Source organism: Garra rufa, chromosome 8 (assembly GCF_049309525.1).
Source record: "Garra rufa chromosome 8, GarRuf1.0, whole genome shotgun sequence".
NCBI lineage: Eukaryota > Metazoa > Chordata > Actinopteri > Cypriniformes > Cyprinidae > Garra > Garra rufa.
This window is the reverse complement of record NC_133368.1, coordinates 34647726-34668027: the sequence shown is the minus strand read 5'-3', so window position 1 is coordinate 34668027 and position 20302 is coordinate 34647726. Positions and strand designations below refer to the sequence as shown.

At 34.0% G+C, this 20302-nt stretch overlaps 1 protein-coding gene across 1 annotated transcript in view; it reads left to right on the top strand.

Moving 5' to 3' along the window:
* Positions 1-19103, top strand: part of lrp1bb (low density lipoprotein receptor-related protein 1Bb) — a 414599-nt gene extending 395496 nt beyond the window's left edge. Inside the window, exons 83-90 of the mRNA XM_073845088.1 lie at positions 145-319; positions 1626-1730; positions 10774-10887; positions 12822-12898; positions 13200-13290; positions 14710-14860; positions 15352-15426; positions 17801-19103. Coding sequence (XP_073701189.1) covers positions 145-319; positions 1626-1730; positions 10774-10887; positions 12822-12898; positions 13200-13290; positions 14710-14860; positions 15352-15426; positions 17801-17941 — 929 coding nt within the window. The 3' untranslated portion in view covers positions 17942-19103. The remainder of the gene's footprint in view (positions 1-144; positions 320-1625; positions 1731-10773; positions 10888-12821; positions 12899-13199; positions 13291-14709; positions 14861-15351; positions 15427-17800) is intronic.
* The last annotated feature ends 1199 nt before the right edge of the window (positions 19104-20302 follow it).

The window sequence follows — 20302 nt, the reverse complement described above, 5'->3', positions numbered from 1 at the left end:
CAGTAGATATTTGATGCGGATAATTAAGTCTCATTAAAGCTTTGTAAAATTCTAATTAAACTTGAGCTTAATATGAAAGAAATGTGCCCTCGTATCTTAATTAGGGACATATCTTGTGTTTTTTTTTTTTTTTTTTTTTGACAGACATCTGTCATCACCACTGCGTGCATTCCCAGGCCTGCACACTGTCCAGCTCTGGACATGTTGAATGTGTGTGCCCACCTCGCTATGAAGGGAACAAGTGTGATGTCGACAAGTGCCTGCGGTGCCACGGAGCACCATGTATCATTAATGGAGAAACAGGAGAAGTGGCATGCAAGTAAGTTGTTGTTAATATATCTGAAAATAAAGTCTTTCCAAACCCGTAAGACCTTCGTTCATCTTTGGAACACAAATTAAGATATTCTGATTAAATTCGAGAGCTTTCTGACCCTGCATAGACAGCAATGGAACTGACACGTTTAAGGCCCAGAAAGGTAGTAAGGACATCATTAAAATAGTCAATGTGACATCAGTGCTTCAACCTTAATTTTATGAAGCATAATTGTAATTTTAAGAAGAATACTTTTTGTGCACAAAGAAAACTAAAATAAAGACACAAAAGAGAAGAAACTGTTGTGGGTCAAAGATGTTAAGATCAAAAGAAATTTGCAAAAGTCATGTCCATAGAAAGCATTATCTGTAAGTAAAGTGTCTATCTTTAAGGTTTCAAATAAGTTTTTGAAAATTCAGTTGAAATAATGTTACATTGTCATTCAGTGTAACAATATTTATGTAAAAATTCAAACAACATGCTTATTCTTACTTGTACATATTAAATATATATAAAAGAATAAGGGAACATATTAAATTTTATTGTTTTAAATGAGTAAAAAATTCTTACTGACAAATGGGCAAAACCTAGGATAGTGGCAAATTTTAAAAATTAGTAATTTGGAGTGTAAGTAATTTCTTTTAATATGTAATAAATTGATTTTTGTTGTAAATATGCCTGACAACATTGTTACACCAAATGGCATTTTAGTGGGTGTCTTCTGTAAATTAGGGAAAAATGTATGATTTATTTTTTTGCTCAGAAAAACAAAAACTCTTTGCGCACAAAAAGTATTCTCACAGCTTCATAACATTTAGCTTGAAGCACTGCTGTCACATGGACTATTTTAATGATGTCCTTGCTACCTTTATGGGCCTTGAACGTGTCAGTTGTGTCTGTCTATGCAGGGTCAGAAAGCTCTCGAATTTCATTAAAAATATCTTAATCTGTGTTCCCAAGGTTTGGAACGACATGATGGTGAGAATTTAATGACATTTTATTTTTGGATGAACTATCCCTTTAATATTGCAAGCATGTTTGAATACAGAAATTACACTCTTCACCTTTAAAAATCATTCCTCATCTGAAGCAAATTAAATACAGTTCTTGCCACTATTTCTGCCCATTCAGCGAAATATAATTCTGTTCAGGATAATAAAGTTCCAGCAGCTGCGGTGACATTCAAGCAGCATATAATGATACAAAGCCTAATTTAGTTAATTTATTATTTATTAAATTCAGACTGAAAGGACTGCTCGGTTTATGCAACAATCACATTTTTAGCTTGTCCAATTTGTTGTCATTCTGCCAGCTGTACCAGTGGTCGAATCGCCTCCAGCTGCCAGTTGTGTGATGGCTACTGCTATAACGGAGGCACCTGTCATCTGGACCCCGACACCAGCCTACCCTTCTGCCAGTAAGAATGACTAAGTGCCTCCTTTTGTCCACAATCCAATTCCAAGCTATTAGACCCACACAGCGCATAACCTTGGAAGCCTTACCATTCATTTAGAGAACTTCTACAGATGTCAGAGACTCATAAGTTTCCAATCAATGAGGCCCAAAATTACCTCAGTGGGGGGCTCTACACTGGCACTTAGTTTGACAGACTTAAAAAGCACAGAGGAATAATGAGGCCAAGGTTTTGTGTGCCTAAAGCCTGCATTTGGTTAAAAATCAAATTACATCAAGCCTCAAAGCTGTTTCTTTATTATGTTTTTTATTATTATTATTATTGTTAATATTGCTCAGTTCAGTGTATATGTGTATAATTAATGGATTTACTCATCAAACCTACTAAATACACAACTGTTCAAATGTTTGGGGTCAGATTTTTTTCTACCTGATCTCATGACGAAAACGTACCTGTGGAAACTTTTTCGCAAGACGTGAAATGTACCAATAAGCAGGGATTAAATTGGGCCGGGGCTGTCCGGGGCTGAGCCCCGGCACATAGATTGCAGGACTCGACACTTCATTAACGCTACACAAGTATACCCTAACCAGATTAAAACATCAAAAAAAAAATTACCAGCCAATCACCAAAACGCAAACCAAAATCACGACACTCTACCACATAACAGCTAATTCAATGGCATGTGAATAAATGCAAATATTCCCTAAAAATACAGAGTAAAGACGCTATGTTTCCATTCCAAAATGCGAATTTAACTTATGCTCAAAACTGGAACATCGCATAAAACGTTTGCGCATAAAGCAGCGTTTCCATCCAAAAGGACGAAAAGATCAAAGTCATCACTTACTGACGAATTTCCACTAAATATCACTAATAAAACTAGGATAAGTCACTGAAAATAATAATTTTCACATAAATATAATTAATTGAAGGGATCAGTGAGCATTTTACTTTTACTTTCGAATTCGGCATCAATTGATTGAATGGACGACAACAAAACAGTACGACTAACTCACTTAGTCTATATTAAACACAGAATTATTAATTTATTAACAAAAATAAAATAACTGTTAAATAACTTACACAAAGTGGAGATATATATATATATATATATATATATATATATATATATATATATATATATATATATAAACAGGCCTACTGAAAATCAGCAAACACGGTGGAATAAATAAGAACCGAATTAGAGCCCTGCCTTAAATCTAAGCCCTAGCCCGGCCCTGGCCGGAGACTCACAGGCTGTAGCCCGGACCTTTGTCCGACAGTTTATCAAAATTTTTGTCCGACCCGAAGCCCGTCTTTTTTTCCGCCAAACAGCTTATACTGTTACAGCCATTAAAATAGACCAGATTTGTGTTTAATAGAAAGTTTATGTTTTTTCGTTTCGTTTTTTTTTTTTTTTATCAGAATAATTTAGACAAATTTTTTGAGTTTTTTTTTTGGTTTGTTTTTTAAACGTAGCCTAAGTTTTAGTTTTTTAAGTGACATCGATATCCAAGCGGTATATGTGGTCCACAGTGAGTTTACTCAATTTAACCCATATATCAAATCAACACTTGACTAGTCTACAATACAATCCACAGATATAAAACAAACATCAATATATCACAATGTTAGATTTATAGTTTATTATCACCATCTCAGGACAAAGGCATTTCGAACAAAAATAGAGTGCAGGACAGGCAGCTCTGCTGCACAAAACCGGAACATACAAAGTCGCAGTGGTAAAGTAAACGAATAATGAACAAATATATAAAGAATAAATAATAATATAGAAAACTTCAAAAACACAACTTTACCACATGGCTGAAAATCTCTATGCGGCGCAGAGTATGTGAGTGGAGTGGAGCGGCAACAATTTCCCTCTGCGCTCCGTGCATTTAATAATCGCTCCGCTTGAGCTCTGCTCCGGGTTTACCATTTCCCGCACCCGCTCCACTCCTCTCTCACTGATATCAGAAACACCGCTCCGCGTCCAAAAAAAATCAGTATGTTTGAAATGTAACAGTCCTGTTCATAAAATATAATAAAATAAAATAACAGGAGAGTTTCAAACACTAGTGTGCAATCTTTGTTCCTACCACAGGCCAAGCTAATAATTGTCAGCATTAAAAGAGTATTGCTGCTTTTTGCAGTGCAAAGTTTGTAATGAAAATAACAATACGTTTGCGTCAGTTATTTTACCTACGGATCGCTGCATTTCTTACATATTTCTGCTCATTCAAAATCGGATACGATTTCATTTGTTTTAATGCATTATTGACAGAGCGATTGCGTGTGAATAAGTGCTGTGCCTGTATAAATCATGCTTTCATCCGGAAAATATTCAGTATCTTGAAGGAACAAACTAATTGCTTGTGAACTATAATTTACCGCTCATCCATTGCCGTCATTATAGCCTTCACATTCTTTCTGATTTGAGTGATCCATCTCTATCAAGCTTGCTAAACATGTTTAACATATGAATTCCTGCTTAATATGCAGTTATATTACGGACCGTTGACATGAATTGTACTCATGATGGAGCTGTGGTGGAGCGCTCTTGGAGCGAGTGTAAACCATGACGCTCCGACTTTTAAAAAATCCAAGTTAGGCATCTCTGGGCTTCCGGACCGCACGCATTAGATCTCATTAAACTTTTTTTTTTATTATTATTTTTTCTTAAGCAGGCCAGAAGCCCGATATGCGTGCAAGCTATGACGTGAAAATTGCCCCGAAGCCCGGCCCTAGGGGCATAAAAAAGTCGGGCCCCGACGGGCTCGGGCTCAAATGCAGGGCTTTAAACCGAATGTTCCTCCAATTAGCTTCCAAAATCAACTTTTAGATAAACGGCAACAGTCAACAGGCCTTTTTAAAATCCAAAACTCGACTCCAGCCGCGGATCTGTGATGCGACTGTTGAGCAGCCGTGTTCAGTTTTTAATTGCACTGTTTCTCTAACTGAACTAAATAATTTTTATTACTATGAAAAAATCAAAACGTGGTGGGCAAGTGATGAAACTGGTGAAGGAAACATTTCAGAATGACCAATACAACATTTCTGATGCTGTGAGACAAGACGGGTCTGCTGGTTAGTTGAGTTATCCCATTCTATCAATGCAGAATCACATGATTTTTTTTTTTAATACGCATGGAGGAATTTATTCGGTAAAAGTGTTTCCATCGTAGTTTATGCGCATTTATTCTTATCGGATAAAAAGTTTATCCTACTCAGTTGTGCGCATAAGTTATTAGAATTTATGTTCATTTTTAGAATTGATGCGCATTTTCGCGTTTCCATCCAGAGATTTTTTTATGCGATATTCCAAAATTCGCATAAAAATAGGTTGATAGAAATGTGATGTGGTCGTGGCGCCGGCTTCCTTTTAAATATGTTTAATGATTGCGCCTGATGCGCCCACGCGCGCTCAGGAGGCGCGCAGATGAACAAATAATTATTGATTACCGATTTGAATCAGTACATTATAATGAAAACAATACCTTAAAGTGGTATCTTTAACCCGGGGAACCCCTTTAAAGTTCTCAGTCCAAGAATTAAGTAAATTAATGCATTCAAACAGTAAGTTCAAAACGGCTCTACAGAAGAAAAAAAACCCGGCCGATTTCATGAGAGATTGCGGAGAATCATTCAGCATTCAGTTCTATTTCAGCAGCAAAAATAAAATAACCCAAAGCGCATTTCAGAGCAACCAGACGATTCATTGCTGAATAATTTGTTTTGTAATTTGTCTTGAACAAATCAGTTGAGTCAAAGTTTCATTATCCAATGCACAAACATCTGATAAATCAGTCGAACTGAATCGAAAAAACGAATCGTTGAACAATTCACTCAATAGACACTTGCCATCACCTACTGGTGTTTTAATTTGGTTTAAAAGTATAATCCCCCCCCCCTCCCATAATTTCTTGTGCATATTAAAAAAAAATAATACTTAAAACAATCTCAACAATACTCTCAAAACAATCCTAACATTATTTAATTCAGTTGTTCATATTTTATATGATGTAATAAAATTTATAGATCAAATGTAAGAATTTTAAATGAAACTTGAAGTATTAATGAAGTTAGGGGGAAATATAAATCTAAACAATTAAATATAAAAAATATGCAGATTCATGTCACAGCTGATAGAAAACCAAAGAGAATATTGCTTCAGAATAAATCATATATATATATATATATATATATATATATATATATAGCTATATATTGCCTGCCACCATAGAGCCCCCCCACATAACAAATCCCAATTTAACCCCTGCCAATAAGTACATATCATTGCAGTTTCCAACAGAAATTAACACTAGTAGAGGTAAAACAAGTTACACAGTTATGATTTCAGCTCCATATGTTTTGCTTTCGGAATCCTTGGGTACGAATCCTGTGAAAAACATGACTTGGATGAAAGAGCTGAAAAATGAGAGATCGAAAAACAAGCTGAAACGGCACGCTTGTGATTGCGTTTTTATGTCACATTCACTTTTGTTCATACTATGGTACGTTATTATATAACGTCACGGAGCATTAGAGTTACAGCGCCACTTAACGGACATTTCAAGTCAGAACTGTGGTGAAACATTCAAAACCAATGTCACATAAAATGTACCATATGTACGTTCATCTATTACAGGTGGAAAAAAAATGAACACTCTTTTAGCACCACTCAGTGGACACTTCACATCGAATATGTCATGAAACGTACATGGCGTATTTCACATCTTACGAAAAAGTTCCCACAGATACGTTTTCGTCATGAGATCAGGTTGGATTTTTTTTTATTTCTGAAAGAAGTATTATATACTCGCCAAGGCTGCATTTATTTGATCAGAAATTGTGATATATCATCATCAGAAATACTAAACATACAGCTGAAATTGTTGAATGCACAAATCACGTAAAAGGTCCTCTATGTGGGAAGTTTGATTACTACTGTAAAATCAGTTGCTTTTGAGCTGTCATCACTGGACGTGATGTTTTGTTGTCAGGTGCAGCAGTTTTTTTGACTTTGCGTTGATAAAGATGAGGTTAGGCTCACACTGCGCTGGACATGCTGACAGGATGTCCACCCTGTGGACTTGTGTATATTGGGACAGCATCCTGAGAACAGCTGGGGTCCTGCTTTGTTTGGTTTGGTGGGCAGGAATGGATACATTTAGAAGCCCTGACAATTTGTTTTGTCAAGAATAAATTCGCTTTTCCATTGCAAGATCAGGAACAGGTGCAGGCAAGGGCCCTTGCAGAGCACCATGTGTTTAGGAGGTTGATAATAGAGGCAGTAAGGCCATAAAGCTGTCAGATATGACCAGTGAGAAAAAAAAAAGTGTTCATGTGTCCCTCAAACATTGATTTGAGAGATTTCTACAGTATATTTGTGCTGGAAATATTTCGAGAATAAAACATTGCTCAACTACTTGGTTTCTCATGCATTTATGCATGGCTTTGTAGGGCGCCACATTTACATTTTCAGTTGTCCTAACTTTTTTAAAGTAAAATAGTGTTTTATTTATTTATTTGAATATACATCACAATATAAGATAAATGCTGAATTTAGAATTACTTCAAGATACAGAAAATCAATCATAAACTTCTAATAAGGCCTAAAAAGTGGTGATGTGCAGTGATGAATCTAGCATACAATATACGCTGAATAAGCCGCAGCCTAATGCATAACTAAATCACTCCTATTATAATCAACGAGTTGCAATTGAGTGTAGGATGTTATGCACACCAGTGCACTCGTAATTTTCCACAATAATTTTTAATTGCAAATGCCAGTGAAATGCCCAAACTGTTAAGCCCTGCTTTATAGAATCTCTTGGATCAGAAGGTCTTGTTTTCTTGATTTGCTATTATTCTGTTAAGTGCATTTGTTAGGTTAGAGAGACTTGATCGTTAATGATTTCCCATACTAACTGCACCTCCTGTCCATCTTGTCTTATGCAAGATGTTTACAGTTATCAATCTTTTCTTTCCCCTCAGATTTTATTAGCTGCAAACACAGATTTTGACAGAAGGCGTGTATAACGGATGCTTTGTGTAGCGTGGTGGTTAGCAAGCATTAAATTATCACCAGTTTTATTTGTCTCCAAACTTAAACAGGTTGTAAATGGTTGTTTTAAAATTCGTCAAATGTTCTGTGCCGTTTATATGGCATTTGTTGCAATGACTGGCATAATCGAGAGAATGGAATCAATTTCTATGCAAATTATCTCTCAGGGTGTTTTTTTTTTTTGTGTGTGTGTATTGTGAGGTCCCGATAATGTGTTTCATTCACTGGCTCTGAGTCACAGGAAATGTATGGAATGATGGATCTGTATCTGGCAAGAAGTCTTGATAGTTGACCTGAAGTGAATATAATGTAAATGAATTCTTGTAAAGGCAAAGTTCTTTCCTTCAAAGCACAGTTATTTGCTTTCACGATGATCAGGCAACCTGACAAAAAGTAAACATAACAAAGAATGTTTCGACACAGAATATTCTCCAGAATGCAAACAGATCAAGTTGTCTGCCAATGATTTCTTATTTAATGACATAATTATTTAAGAAATAATATAGACATGATTGTAGGGCTGTCATGATTCCTCGATTCAATTAGAGTACTCGACTGTGTCAAGTAACCGGCAAAATAATGGTGCATCCCATGGACGAGAATCGATAAAACACATTATCCGGCCGTTTTCTAAGGCTGCATGATATGTTAAACCTATTTAAAATCATAGTAAAGCATAATATTATAGTGAATTCACAAGCACTATGATTCAATTATATGCTATGCAGGTTATATATATGCGTTTTAATTATTTACACGCGTATAGGTTATGTGCATGTCAGAGGAGCTCCATTCACAGTAAATGCTGCTCCACATAAAGAGTTATCATGTGTGGAGCATCTCAAACTCCATCTCTGCATACTGTTGTTAGTTGGGGTTTATTATAACGTTCATCTGGGAACGCAACGTGCACCATTTTATCAAATTTGTAAAGTAAATGATTTATAAGCCTACACAAACACAAGAGAATACATTAATATCTTTCTCAACAGAGTGTTTTTATGATGCCTCATCAATCGGCCATATTGGCGGCACTGAATGTAAACAAGGCCACTGAACCGAACGAAACCTGCATATTTTGCTGATTATTGCTGCTGAAAATGGTTAATTATTGTCATGTTTTGGGCTGTACTAATCGGACGGACTGGGAAAAACATTTGTAGTACTATAGACTGCCAAAAGTTAATCAAGGAGAAAAGTGCAAAAACTGGCTGAGGAACAAAAAGCGCTTGTGGTTGGCCAAACTGAACCGATTACTCGATTAATCGTCAGAATAATCAATCAGCGATTGCTTGATTACCCAAATAATCATTAGTAATAACCCTACTAGATTGTCAGGAGGTGCAAAATGAATATAATTTTAACAAAAAATATTGTTTTAATCAATATTTTAAAAAGTTAGATCGTGCAGTAAAGTGTAAGAACAATCGTCAAGCCGTTGGCACCCTTTTCAGTTATTTGTTATAATGCGTAATCTACATTAGCTCTATTGTTTGTAATACATTACAAAGTATTTTAACAGTTTTCTTCAATTAAATCATAATTACTTGCTTTTGATACTTAATTTGAACTAATTAATAATGCCTCATGCTATTATATATGTATTTCAAGTAATTTTAAAGGCTATTGTTTGCTTACGTAAATTTTATTACCACAAAAACTGTATTATAATTATTTGATTGATCAGAACAATCGACAAATTACTTGATAACCCAAATAATCATTAATCATTAATCATCACCCTACAAGATTGTCAGGAGGTGCAAAATGAATATAATTTTAATTAAATGTTGTTAAAAATATTAAAAAGTTAGATCGTGCAGTAAAGTGTAAAAACAATCGTCAAGCCATTGGCGCCCTCTGCATTTATTTGTTATAATGCGTAATGTACATTAGCTCTATTGTTTGTAATACATTATTACAATAATAATCATGATTAATTAATAAAATCATGATTAATTGATTTTGATGCTTAATTTGAATTAATCATGCTATTATATGTATTTCAAGTCATTTTAAAGGCTATTGCTCACTTACGTCTTTTTTTATTACCATAAAAAAATGTATTATAATCCTCAGATTACTCGATTAATCGTCAGAATAATCGATTACACAAAATATCATTAGTGACAGCCCTACAAGATTGTCAGGAGGTGCAAAATGTGGTAAATCATTAACAGTTAATTAAGGTCTACACTCTGCATCAAAATAGCATTATTTTGAAGATTATGTCTTATTATTTCTTACTTTTACAAGGTATAGTTTCTGCCAACTTGAAAATTCACAACACATTTACATTTTTAGTGTTTTCCCTGCAATTTATCTGCAATTTAACTGATCTGTCAGCATCAAAACCTGAGATTGGCTCAGGTGCAGGCTTCACTTCACATCTCTCTTCTATGGCAGTGAAATCCCAAAATAAAATGCAACTGGGTGTGTTATACATACTCTGACAGTTTGGATTGTTTTATAAAAAAGCAGCAGTCAAAATTTCCATCTGCAGCCCTATGATCTCAAACTGCTTAGTCATTTCTGAAAGGATCAAGCTATTTTGAGTCATTAAACAGTCATGGAAATTAGTAAAATCCTAGAAAGTCATGGAAATTTCTTTAGTGTGTATGTTCCGAAATATTTCACCAGCTAGATAACATCAGTCTATTAAGAGTCTTTCAGACATATACATTGAAATCCACCCAGCGATATCTGTAAAATGATTTAAAAATATATATCCTTTACAGTAAACATGAACAGATCATTGATAATTCATGAGTGAAAAAATGTGGGAACCCTGAATCCCTGGAGTGAATATTTTTGAAATGCGTATTGCTCATTTAATTTCATGGTCATAAAACATGAGGGATCCTGAAACTATGAGAAAGACACTTGCTGTTTCTCAACAGATCATGCACATTTCTGCTCAGTTCTGCACACTTGTTTCACTTTTTACTGTCCTCACCTCACTGCGATGTCTTGCAGCTGCACGGCAGGGTTCAAGAACCAGCGTTGTGATGAGCTGGCCAATCCCTGTGATTACTACTGTCAGAATGAAGGAATATGCACAATAACTGCCCTTAACAAACCTCGATGCAAGTAGGTCCCACTGTTCACCTGATTCAGAAGCCTCATCTCCACCAGACCCCATCTGTTCAGTTGATTTAACCTACCCACTTCCCCACTGTCCACTTTCCATGATCCTACAGCACCATCTTGGACTCTCCACACATCTACTGTAGGATTCTTTCTTTTGATCTTTCTTCTGATCTTTGTTTGGGATCGGTGTACTTTTTGTCCATTTTATTTGTCTATCATCCTGTACAGTCTCAGCTTAAGGAAGAATTAATATACAGTCAAACAATTTGAAAATGTGTCCTCACTGTTTGCAAAATGGCATATGGTTTTAATGTGAACGATCCAGTCTTCACCCTCATATCATCCTCTGATAAACAAACATCAAACATCTGTTTAATCATAAACATGACCCCCACTGGACCGCTTCCAGTTACAAATGAGATGATTCATGACTTTCTTTCCGCTTTACTGTTTGCTGTCTAATGAGGGGTTTCAATTTGTTTGCCTACTCTTAAAGTGATAGTGCACCCAAAAAAAGAACAAATAATTTCTAAAATAATTTAACATAGTTAATAAAATAAATATATATATACACTGCTGTTCAAAAGTTTGAGATCAGCTTAGAGAGGTTTCTTTTGCCCATCAAGTCTGTATCTATTTGATCAAAAATACAGAAAAAAAATGTAATTTTGTGAAATATTATTGCAATTTAAAATTACAGTTTTCTATTTTAATACACTTTCAAATATAATTTATTCCTATGAAGCTGAATTTTCAGCATCATTACTCCAGTCTTCAGTGTCAAATGATCCTTCAGAAATCATTCTAATATGCTGATTTATGATCAATGTTGGAAAAAGATTTTGGGACCTATGATATATTTCTTTTTAATTTCAAGTTAAAAAAACAGTGTTTGTTAAAACTATATATATTTTGTGTTACAATATACACTACTGTTCAAAAGTTTGGGGTTAGTACATTTTTTTTCTTTCTTTTTTTAAGAAATTAATACTTTTATTCAGCAAGAATGTGTTAAATGGAAAAAAGTGATATTAAAAACTTATATTGTTGGAAAAGTTTTTATTTTGAATAAATTTTGTTCTTTTTACCTTTTTCTTCATAAGAAATTATCACAGGTTCAAAAAAAAATACTATAAAGCAGCATAACACTTCCAACACTGTTCATAAATCAGAACATTAAAATGATTGCTAAAGGACACTGAAGAATGGAGTAAAGGCTGATGAAATTCAGCTTTGCATCACAAAAATAAATTATATTTTAAAGTATATCAAAACAGGGAATGAATAATAGAAATTGCAATAATATTTCACAATGTTAGTGTTTTGTTCAGTAGTTTTGATCAAATAAAAACAGCCTTGATGAGCATTAGACACTATAAAAAAATAAATAAATAAAAATCGTTTTGAACGGCATATAGTACTGCTTTACACTTTAAAGATAAAGGTGCTTCACGATGCCATAGAAGAACATTTTTTGTCTAAATGGTTCCATAAAGAACCTTTAACATCTGAAGAACCTTTCTTTGTGGCAAAAGAAGGTTCTTTAGATTTTAAAAAGGTAAGAAAGAGATGGTTCTTTGTGGAACTAAAAATAGTTATTCTATGGCATCGCTGTAAAGAACCCTTTAAAGCACCTTTATTTTTAAGTGTATGAGGACAGAATTGTATATAATATATAATACTATTAAATGTTTTATTTTATTTTATTAATAAAGTTGTGAAATAGTACAATTTAAAATATCTTGTGTTTTGTATCAAGGCTTTGTGTAAGTAAATGAATTGTATTGGGTGAACTATTCCTTTAAGAAGAATTCAGGCCTTTGTCTTTTTAAACTCACCTGAAAAACTGTTTTTAATTTTGAAACTGTCAAGTCGTTTGTTCTCTTTTCTGACTTCTGCCTTCTGTTTGTTTTGACTCTGTTGTTTTAAATCAGATGCTCAGCTAATTGGTCGGGGACGCAGTGCGAGAGGCCGGCCCCCAAGAGCAGCCGCTCCGATAACACAGCTGGAGGTGAGCAATGAAGAGAGCTTTCTGGCTTTATAAAGAGCTCTCCTCTACTAATTCAATAAGGATTCAGTCCTTGAATTATTAAAATGAAAAGATCCATTATTTCATCAGTCAAACGACACATCTGAATATACATCTGGGCCTTGTGTTAAATATTGGTTTAATATCTTTTCAGCTGCAGTAGTGTTTATTTAATTTCCTTTTGATGGAGTATCTAATAATTTCCTGTTCCACCTGCATAGACACCTGGGGAAATAGACTTAATAGTGGCTTTTGCTTCTGGCTTTTTTCTCTTGTGAAACAGGAAGTATAGCTATCATTGTGCCGTTGGTCCTGCTGGTTATTCTGATTACCACGGTGGTTACAGGTGTCTTCATCTGCAGAAGAAGGCAAAGGTACTTTTTGGAATTTTTTTGTTCAATAATTTATCATTTTTTTAAAATACATTTAAAATTGTATACATTTTTACTATTTTTTAACTGTACTAACCCTGTAAAATATGGCATGAGATTTTTGTTTTCCTTTTTTCTGTTAACCGTTGAATAAAATAAAATGAAATAAAATAAAAATGATTGTATATAAACACACTATTATACCTATAGTATTTATTTATATATTGTGATACATCATACTTTGTGTTAATTTGTTGATGGCAAATATTTATATTTTCATTTGAAAATTAATTGCATTTACACTCCTTGAAGTATTTCTTTTCTTTATCTCTCTATTTGAGTTTCCTTTAATACAGAATCTTTTCAGTTTACTTTATGTTAGTCCAAAACATTACATATAATATATTATTATGGCAGATTAAAGTATTAAATGGACAAAAAGAGACCAAAAAATTATCAATTACGATTTTTTATATTTTTTAAAGAAGTGTCTTATGCTCATCAAAGCTCCATTTATTTGATCAAAAATACAGAAAAAGTAGGAATATTTTTAAATATTATTGCAATTTAAAATAACAGTTTTCTATTTTAATATACTTTAAAATGTAATTTATTTCTGTGATGCAAAGCTGAATTTGTTTGTCAATTACTCCAGTCTACAGTGTCACATGATTCCTCAGAAATCATTCTGTGATACTTTTTTGAGGATTCTTTGATGAATGAAAGGTTAAACACAGCATTTGTTTAAACAATTCTCACTTTTTATCAATTAAACACATCCTTGCTAAATAGAAGTATTTCTTTCTTTCAAAGGAAGAAAGACAGGATAAAATTTACTGATATAAAACTTTGAACAGTAGTGTATATTGTTACAAAAGATTTATATTTAAAATAAATTCTGTTCTTTTTACCATTTTATTAATCAAAGAATCCAAAAAAGTATCACAGGTTCCAAAAAAAAAATGAAGTAGCACAACTGTTTCCAACATTGATAATAAATCAACATATTAGAATGATTTCTGAAGGATCAAAATGATGCTGAAAATTCAGCTTTGCATCACAGAAATAAATTCTATTTTAAAGTAAAACCACTATTTAAAATTGTAATAATATTTCACATTTATTCTGTATTTTTAAATTAAATAAATGCAGCCTTGATGAGCAGAAAAGACTTCTTTAAAAAACATTAAAAATGCTCTTGAACGGCAGTCTATGCATGCAGACTCATGTATTTTTCTGTTTCATCAAGCCTTGCTGTTTTTTATCCTTATGCGCCATTGAGCATCATTGTAATCACATTAATTTGACAGCCTTAGTAATAAGCCACTTTGTATTTTGAATGCATGTTCAAAAATGCACAGCCCATAAAAACAACAGAGTCTCCAGACATCTGCAGCTATTTCAAATGCTTCTCTGTCGCAGGGGGAAACGTGTACAACGGCAGCCCATAACTAATGGAGGCATTAATGTGGAGATAGGCAATCCATCCTACAACATGTATGAGGTGGACCATGACAACCACGCAGATGCTGGAAGCCTTCTCAAACCAAATTTCACACTTGATCCCCAAAAGGTTTGTGTTTGGCATTTTTGAACACCCTTAATACAAGAAATCTCTGAGGTTGATGATGTGGATCCATAAATATCAATGCGGTAGATCCAGAAAGAACACGTTTCTGTTCTCTCCTATAAAATATCTGTTGAATAAATGACAAGTGTAAATATGTAATATTAACTATAGCTTTCCAGGGCTTTTATCTTTTGCCTGCATCCTCCCACCCAATGAAAAATGTTCACCGTTCCTGCGGTTGCTTTCACCTTGAGAATTTGCCTCATTAAAGCTGCAAACATTTTTTTTTTTTTTTACCTTTGCACAGAAATAACTCTGACATCTGTTTCTAAAGTCTCAATGCTATATTGCCAGTAACAATAATTCTTTGTACTGACTGACTGTTTCACGCTATGTACGTTTCTGTCTAAATAGCAGCATTTACATTGATGTCGTTTAGTGACAATGACGTTCTAAATGTCAGCTGCATGCTGGGGCAACTGTGTGTGTTCCAGGGCTGGTGTGTAAAATCCAGTGACCCTTGCACGCTGAATATTCACTCTGTCCCTAAGGAAGTAATACCTGGACAGGTGAACGCCTTGGGCTCCTTTGTCTCATTTATTTGACTTGTGTCACAAAGTCATTCTAAGTGATATTTTTGCATGCATGTGTTGTGCGCAGTTCACATGTCACCGTGATAATATGTGCATGGCTTTATGGCTCAAGTTCTGCTGCGTTTTATGTTTTTCATTTTTGGTGGTTGATTTATGCAGGAGGAGAGGTTGATGGGGTTGTGAATGACAGTTATAAAATATTTACCATCCTTTGCTGACATCAGCATGTCACTATGAGCATGATTAAATATGCTTTTTCAAAGCTCCAATCCAGATGATGCTACAGAAACCACATTCGATTCCTGCTGCAGTCCGGCTCCTTGAACCAGCTTTCTCAAAATCCTGCACTGTTTGTTTTCAATTTATTTCATTTTTGTATTATGATTTATTTGTTCAATTATAATTAGTGCTGTCAAGCGATTTAAAAAAAAAGAACTAATGAATCACACATTTTTTCTAAAAATTGCGATTTATCCCACCTAACATGAACGATAGTAAATATACTTTTATATTGCAATATTTCACATTCAATCGTCAGATTAATGTAAAAACAACATAAAGACAGTATATTTTTAATATTTGTTCAATATTTTTTATGACGGAGGGTGAGTATTACAGATATATATACAGAAATGGAAAAGTTATTGAACACTAAATACTAAACTAAATATTGGTGAATCATTAAAGCTACAAAAGTTATTGATTTCCTCAGTTTTTTTTTCTTTGAATATTAGACATCACAGCAGCAGTGTTAATTTTGAAAGCAAATTTTTATTTAGACTTAATCATAGTCTTTTGACTAAAATGACATTTAGTTTTAGTCATATTTTAGTCATCTTGAATTGTTTTAGTCTAGTTTTAGTCAAACAAATATCAAATGTAAATACAGTAGTTTTAGTCGGCTAAAATCAAACGGGTTTATTTACAGTGTAATGCATTTAAGCAGTTCTCTAAAATAACTCATTGTATAGGTTTGATATTAATGTTTTATCATGATAGACCGATTTAACTGCTGTGACACGCAACATGCCTTTAAATTTAAAAATAAATGAAACCACTTATCATATAGGAACAAGAACATGGTCTTCTTTTCAATGAAATACCAATGGTTATATAGGCTAACTATGCATTCTTTATAACAACTTGTTTACCACATTCTTCATTCTTTCAGGCAGACATTTTTATTTGCATAAATAAATTTAGATTAATCTTTATTAGGGCTAATAAAGTGATTCAGTCAAGAACAGTGAGTGATTTTCTGTCTTGTTTGATGCTTGATTAACAATGACTCAGACAATAGCAACTAAATTAGACTGCTGTCCCTTTAAAACCGAATGCACGAATGCAATGTAGTAATACACATCCAATATTTTTCCAAATGTTTACCGTAACCTAAGACATAATTGACTGCGTGTACATGAATGCTTGTCAAAACGGACAATTCGTCATCATTTTGTGTGTATTTCTCCGATGCGAAAGAATACTGAATACTGCTGTGAGACACTTTCTGTGTGTGCCCTCGTCAAATGTATCCATATGTCTGCTCTTCTCTTACTCCCAGATATTGATATTTGTAAAGGTTTTATGATACGTGCAGCAAGCATGTTATCTTACGTTCTGCTGGATAAAGCAATAGGCTATGATACAGTTCATATTTACGCATGTAACCTCCTAACCACTCAGCAGATTTTTTTTTGAATAAATCTCTTCCCAAATTGTTCCTCCTAAACATTTTCATCTCGTTTTTATTCATTGACAAATATGTCAATAGAATTTCATCAGTTTTAGCAATTTATCATTCATTTTCGTCTGTGAAAAAAGTAATTGACGCAAATAGTTTGTCAGCAAAATTAACACTGCAGTTCACTGTTGTTCTAGACATTCTGCAACTAAATAAACTCACTTCTTGTCAAGAAAAAAAGAGACATAGACAGCAGTTGTGAGTGAGGAGGCCATTTTTAAAGGGATAGTTCACCCAGAAATAAAAATGTGATGTTTATCTGCTTACCCCCAGGGCATCCAAGATGTAGGTGACTTTGTTTCTTCAGTAGAACACAAACAAAGATTTTTTTTTACTCAAACCGTTGCAGTCTGTCAGTCATATAATGGCAGTCAATGGGCTCCATGGCTTTGAGAGTCCAAAAGACATTTGAATAAACATCAAATTTTTATTTTTGGGTGAACTATCTCTTTAACGCCATTAAAACGCTAATTTTGACAGCACTAATTATTGTTCATTATTAAACAGTTCATTTATTTGTATGTACGTTTTCCTTTCATTGGAATTTTGCCATTTTTTAAAGGAAGTATGAATGACAGTTTTCCTCCATTTTTTTTTTTCTCTAAACAGCCAATGAACTACTCCAATCCGATGTACGCGAAGATGTACTTGGATGGTCAGAACTGTCGCAAACCAGTCATCAACATTGACGAAAGGAGAGAGCTACTCCCAAAGAAACTTGAGGGGACGATTCGAGAAACCGCCGCATAGCCTGACTACACTTTGTACACTTTTTTTACTTATATGTACAAAATGTATAAAACACAAGGAAAACAAAAATTTTCTATTTCCTATCAGGTTCCAGATATCTTGTTTATATTTGGTTTCTTGGCACCATCAGCATTGCGCCTTTACTTCTCTTGCGATATTTGGAGTCATACTTGTCCTTTTTTTTTTTTTAAAGCATTTTTGTTGTACTGCACATGTGATACACAACTGCTCATTTGCACATTGTGGACAGTTAACAAAACTACAATAGCAACATCTTTAGTTTTTTCTTAAATTTATTGTTTTTCTTTAAAGTTTGTTGCCTTGGGGCATCATGCCAGCTTTGCCTTTTTACTTTCTAGTGTTGACTTCACATTACACTGTGAAAGTTTTCATTTCTGTATAGTATTAACCTCAGTTATCATATTTAATTACACTAGAAATTACATATTTGTACCATTATAAGGTTTTTTGTTATATTCATGTAACTTTTTCTTTATTTTTCCCCCCTACCGCTTTCTTCCTCAACATAGGGCTACACAAGTCAACCACTTGACTTCAGTCGGTTCTCACTGGAAAAAATGAGTTTATATCTATCCAGTGTTGTTTACTTTTGCTTCATGATGTGATTTTTCATTTCCACCACCCAGAAAAATGCTGCAATTATGAACCCCAACCATGTGGCATGCTGAGATAGCTCAGCCCTGAATGGAAACATTGACCAAGTGCAGTCTGGTCTACGGCTTGACAACATTCGTGCAGAGCTGATGTCGGTTTGATGGTCATTAAACTACAGTCTGGTGGTTTGAAAGAAGACTGTGTAAGAAAACGCTACTTTTCTGCTACTTTGCCTGTTTAAAACTACATTTGAGCCCAGCAATACAACTACACCGGCTTCATCGAGCAAATTAAAGCTGAGTTCATCACTGTTAAACAATAGACCTAGGACAAGATATCATGTATAGGTCACGAATCGTTCTCAACACGTCCTGGATACCGGAGGAAATCAAGCTTACTGTTACATGGGAATTTTAGAGATTATGAATTAAATCACGTTACAGGTTACTTTGAGAAAGGACGCTACTAAGAAACAACAGATTTTATAATTTTGTATTTGATTTATATGTCGTTTGGCTGCTTGTATTTTGGAAAAAAATGTATTAAATGTAAGTACTTTTTATATAAAAAGCAAATCAATATAAAATAAAGACATTTTATTTCCATTTCAAACTGGATTGCTGTTTCTCTCTATACTTCACCCCTTCATTAAATTCTAGCTTTTGGTTTGAGTGACATTTCCTGCTTTGTACTTGGACAGGAGTGTCAGAAGCTGGACAGTTTGAGTTGAAGTTGGGGGGTTCAAGTCTCAATGTTAGCAGCAGGAAAATATTCACTCTTGCTATCAGTTATCAATTAAAATTATAAGCTGTTTTAAACCTGCATGCATAGATTGTAGTGAATACATTTCCACCAATGCATGTTCTGGGTGGCCATTACAACACCTTTCCATGTCTAATTTTGTGGCATTGATGCTGTACATAATTCCCATATCTTTTTGTACAAGATTGTGTTTAAGACAATAAGTCTTAATCTAGGGTGACATTATCTGGGTAAAATCCTTTAAATCCTTTTAATGAGGTAACAAAGCCAATTCCAAATGAAGGCACGATTCTATGCCGAGTGCAAAGCTCTTTCATTTCCTATTTCCCATGGGTGCATTTCTTGAATTAGCAATGATTCTTGATCATTTCCATGAGTTTAATGTACTTCCCTTGAATACATACAGTCACATCTGTAAAATGTGTGTTTTGGTGGTTAGTTTCTATACTGAGAACAGAACAGAAGAAATATTATAGATTTTAAAAACAAGTACAGGACCTTGCATCTAACAATTTTACTGTTTACTGATGTATAACATTGCATAAAGGACTAGGGTACGATAAGGCAAGTTGCCCACTTAAGAACAATGTGCATTTACTTTGAAATTACAACATATTTAGATATAGATTCAGCATGTGCACGAGGATGATGATGCATCAGACAATGTGTTATTATAAGAAATAGAACATTTGCAAATTTAGTTGTTATAGCACTGAATTTAATTTAAATGTATTCAAAGAGGCCAAGAATATTTACATATTTACTTGACCATATTTAATTGAAGATGTGTCATAATGGCAACACTGTAAATGCAAATGGAATGGTTTCACTCAATTAGCCTGTAGGTTTTAATGAAGATGTCTAAAATGCACATCTAATTCATGGAAACACTGAGTAATAGCTTCATGAATTACAATAATACATTTAAAAACAATAACACCAGTAACATATGTCACTTGGGGCCTTCTGTTGCAGTTTATCCTT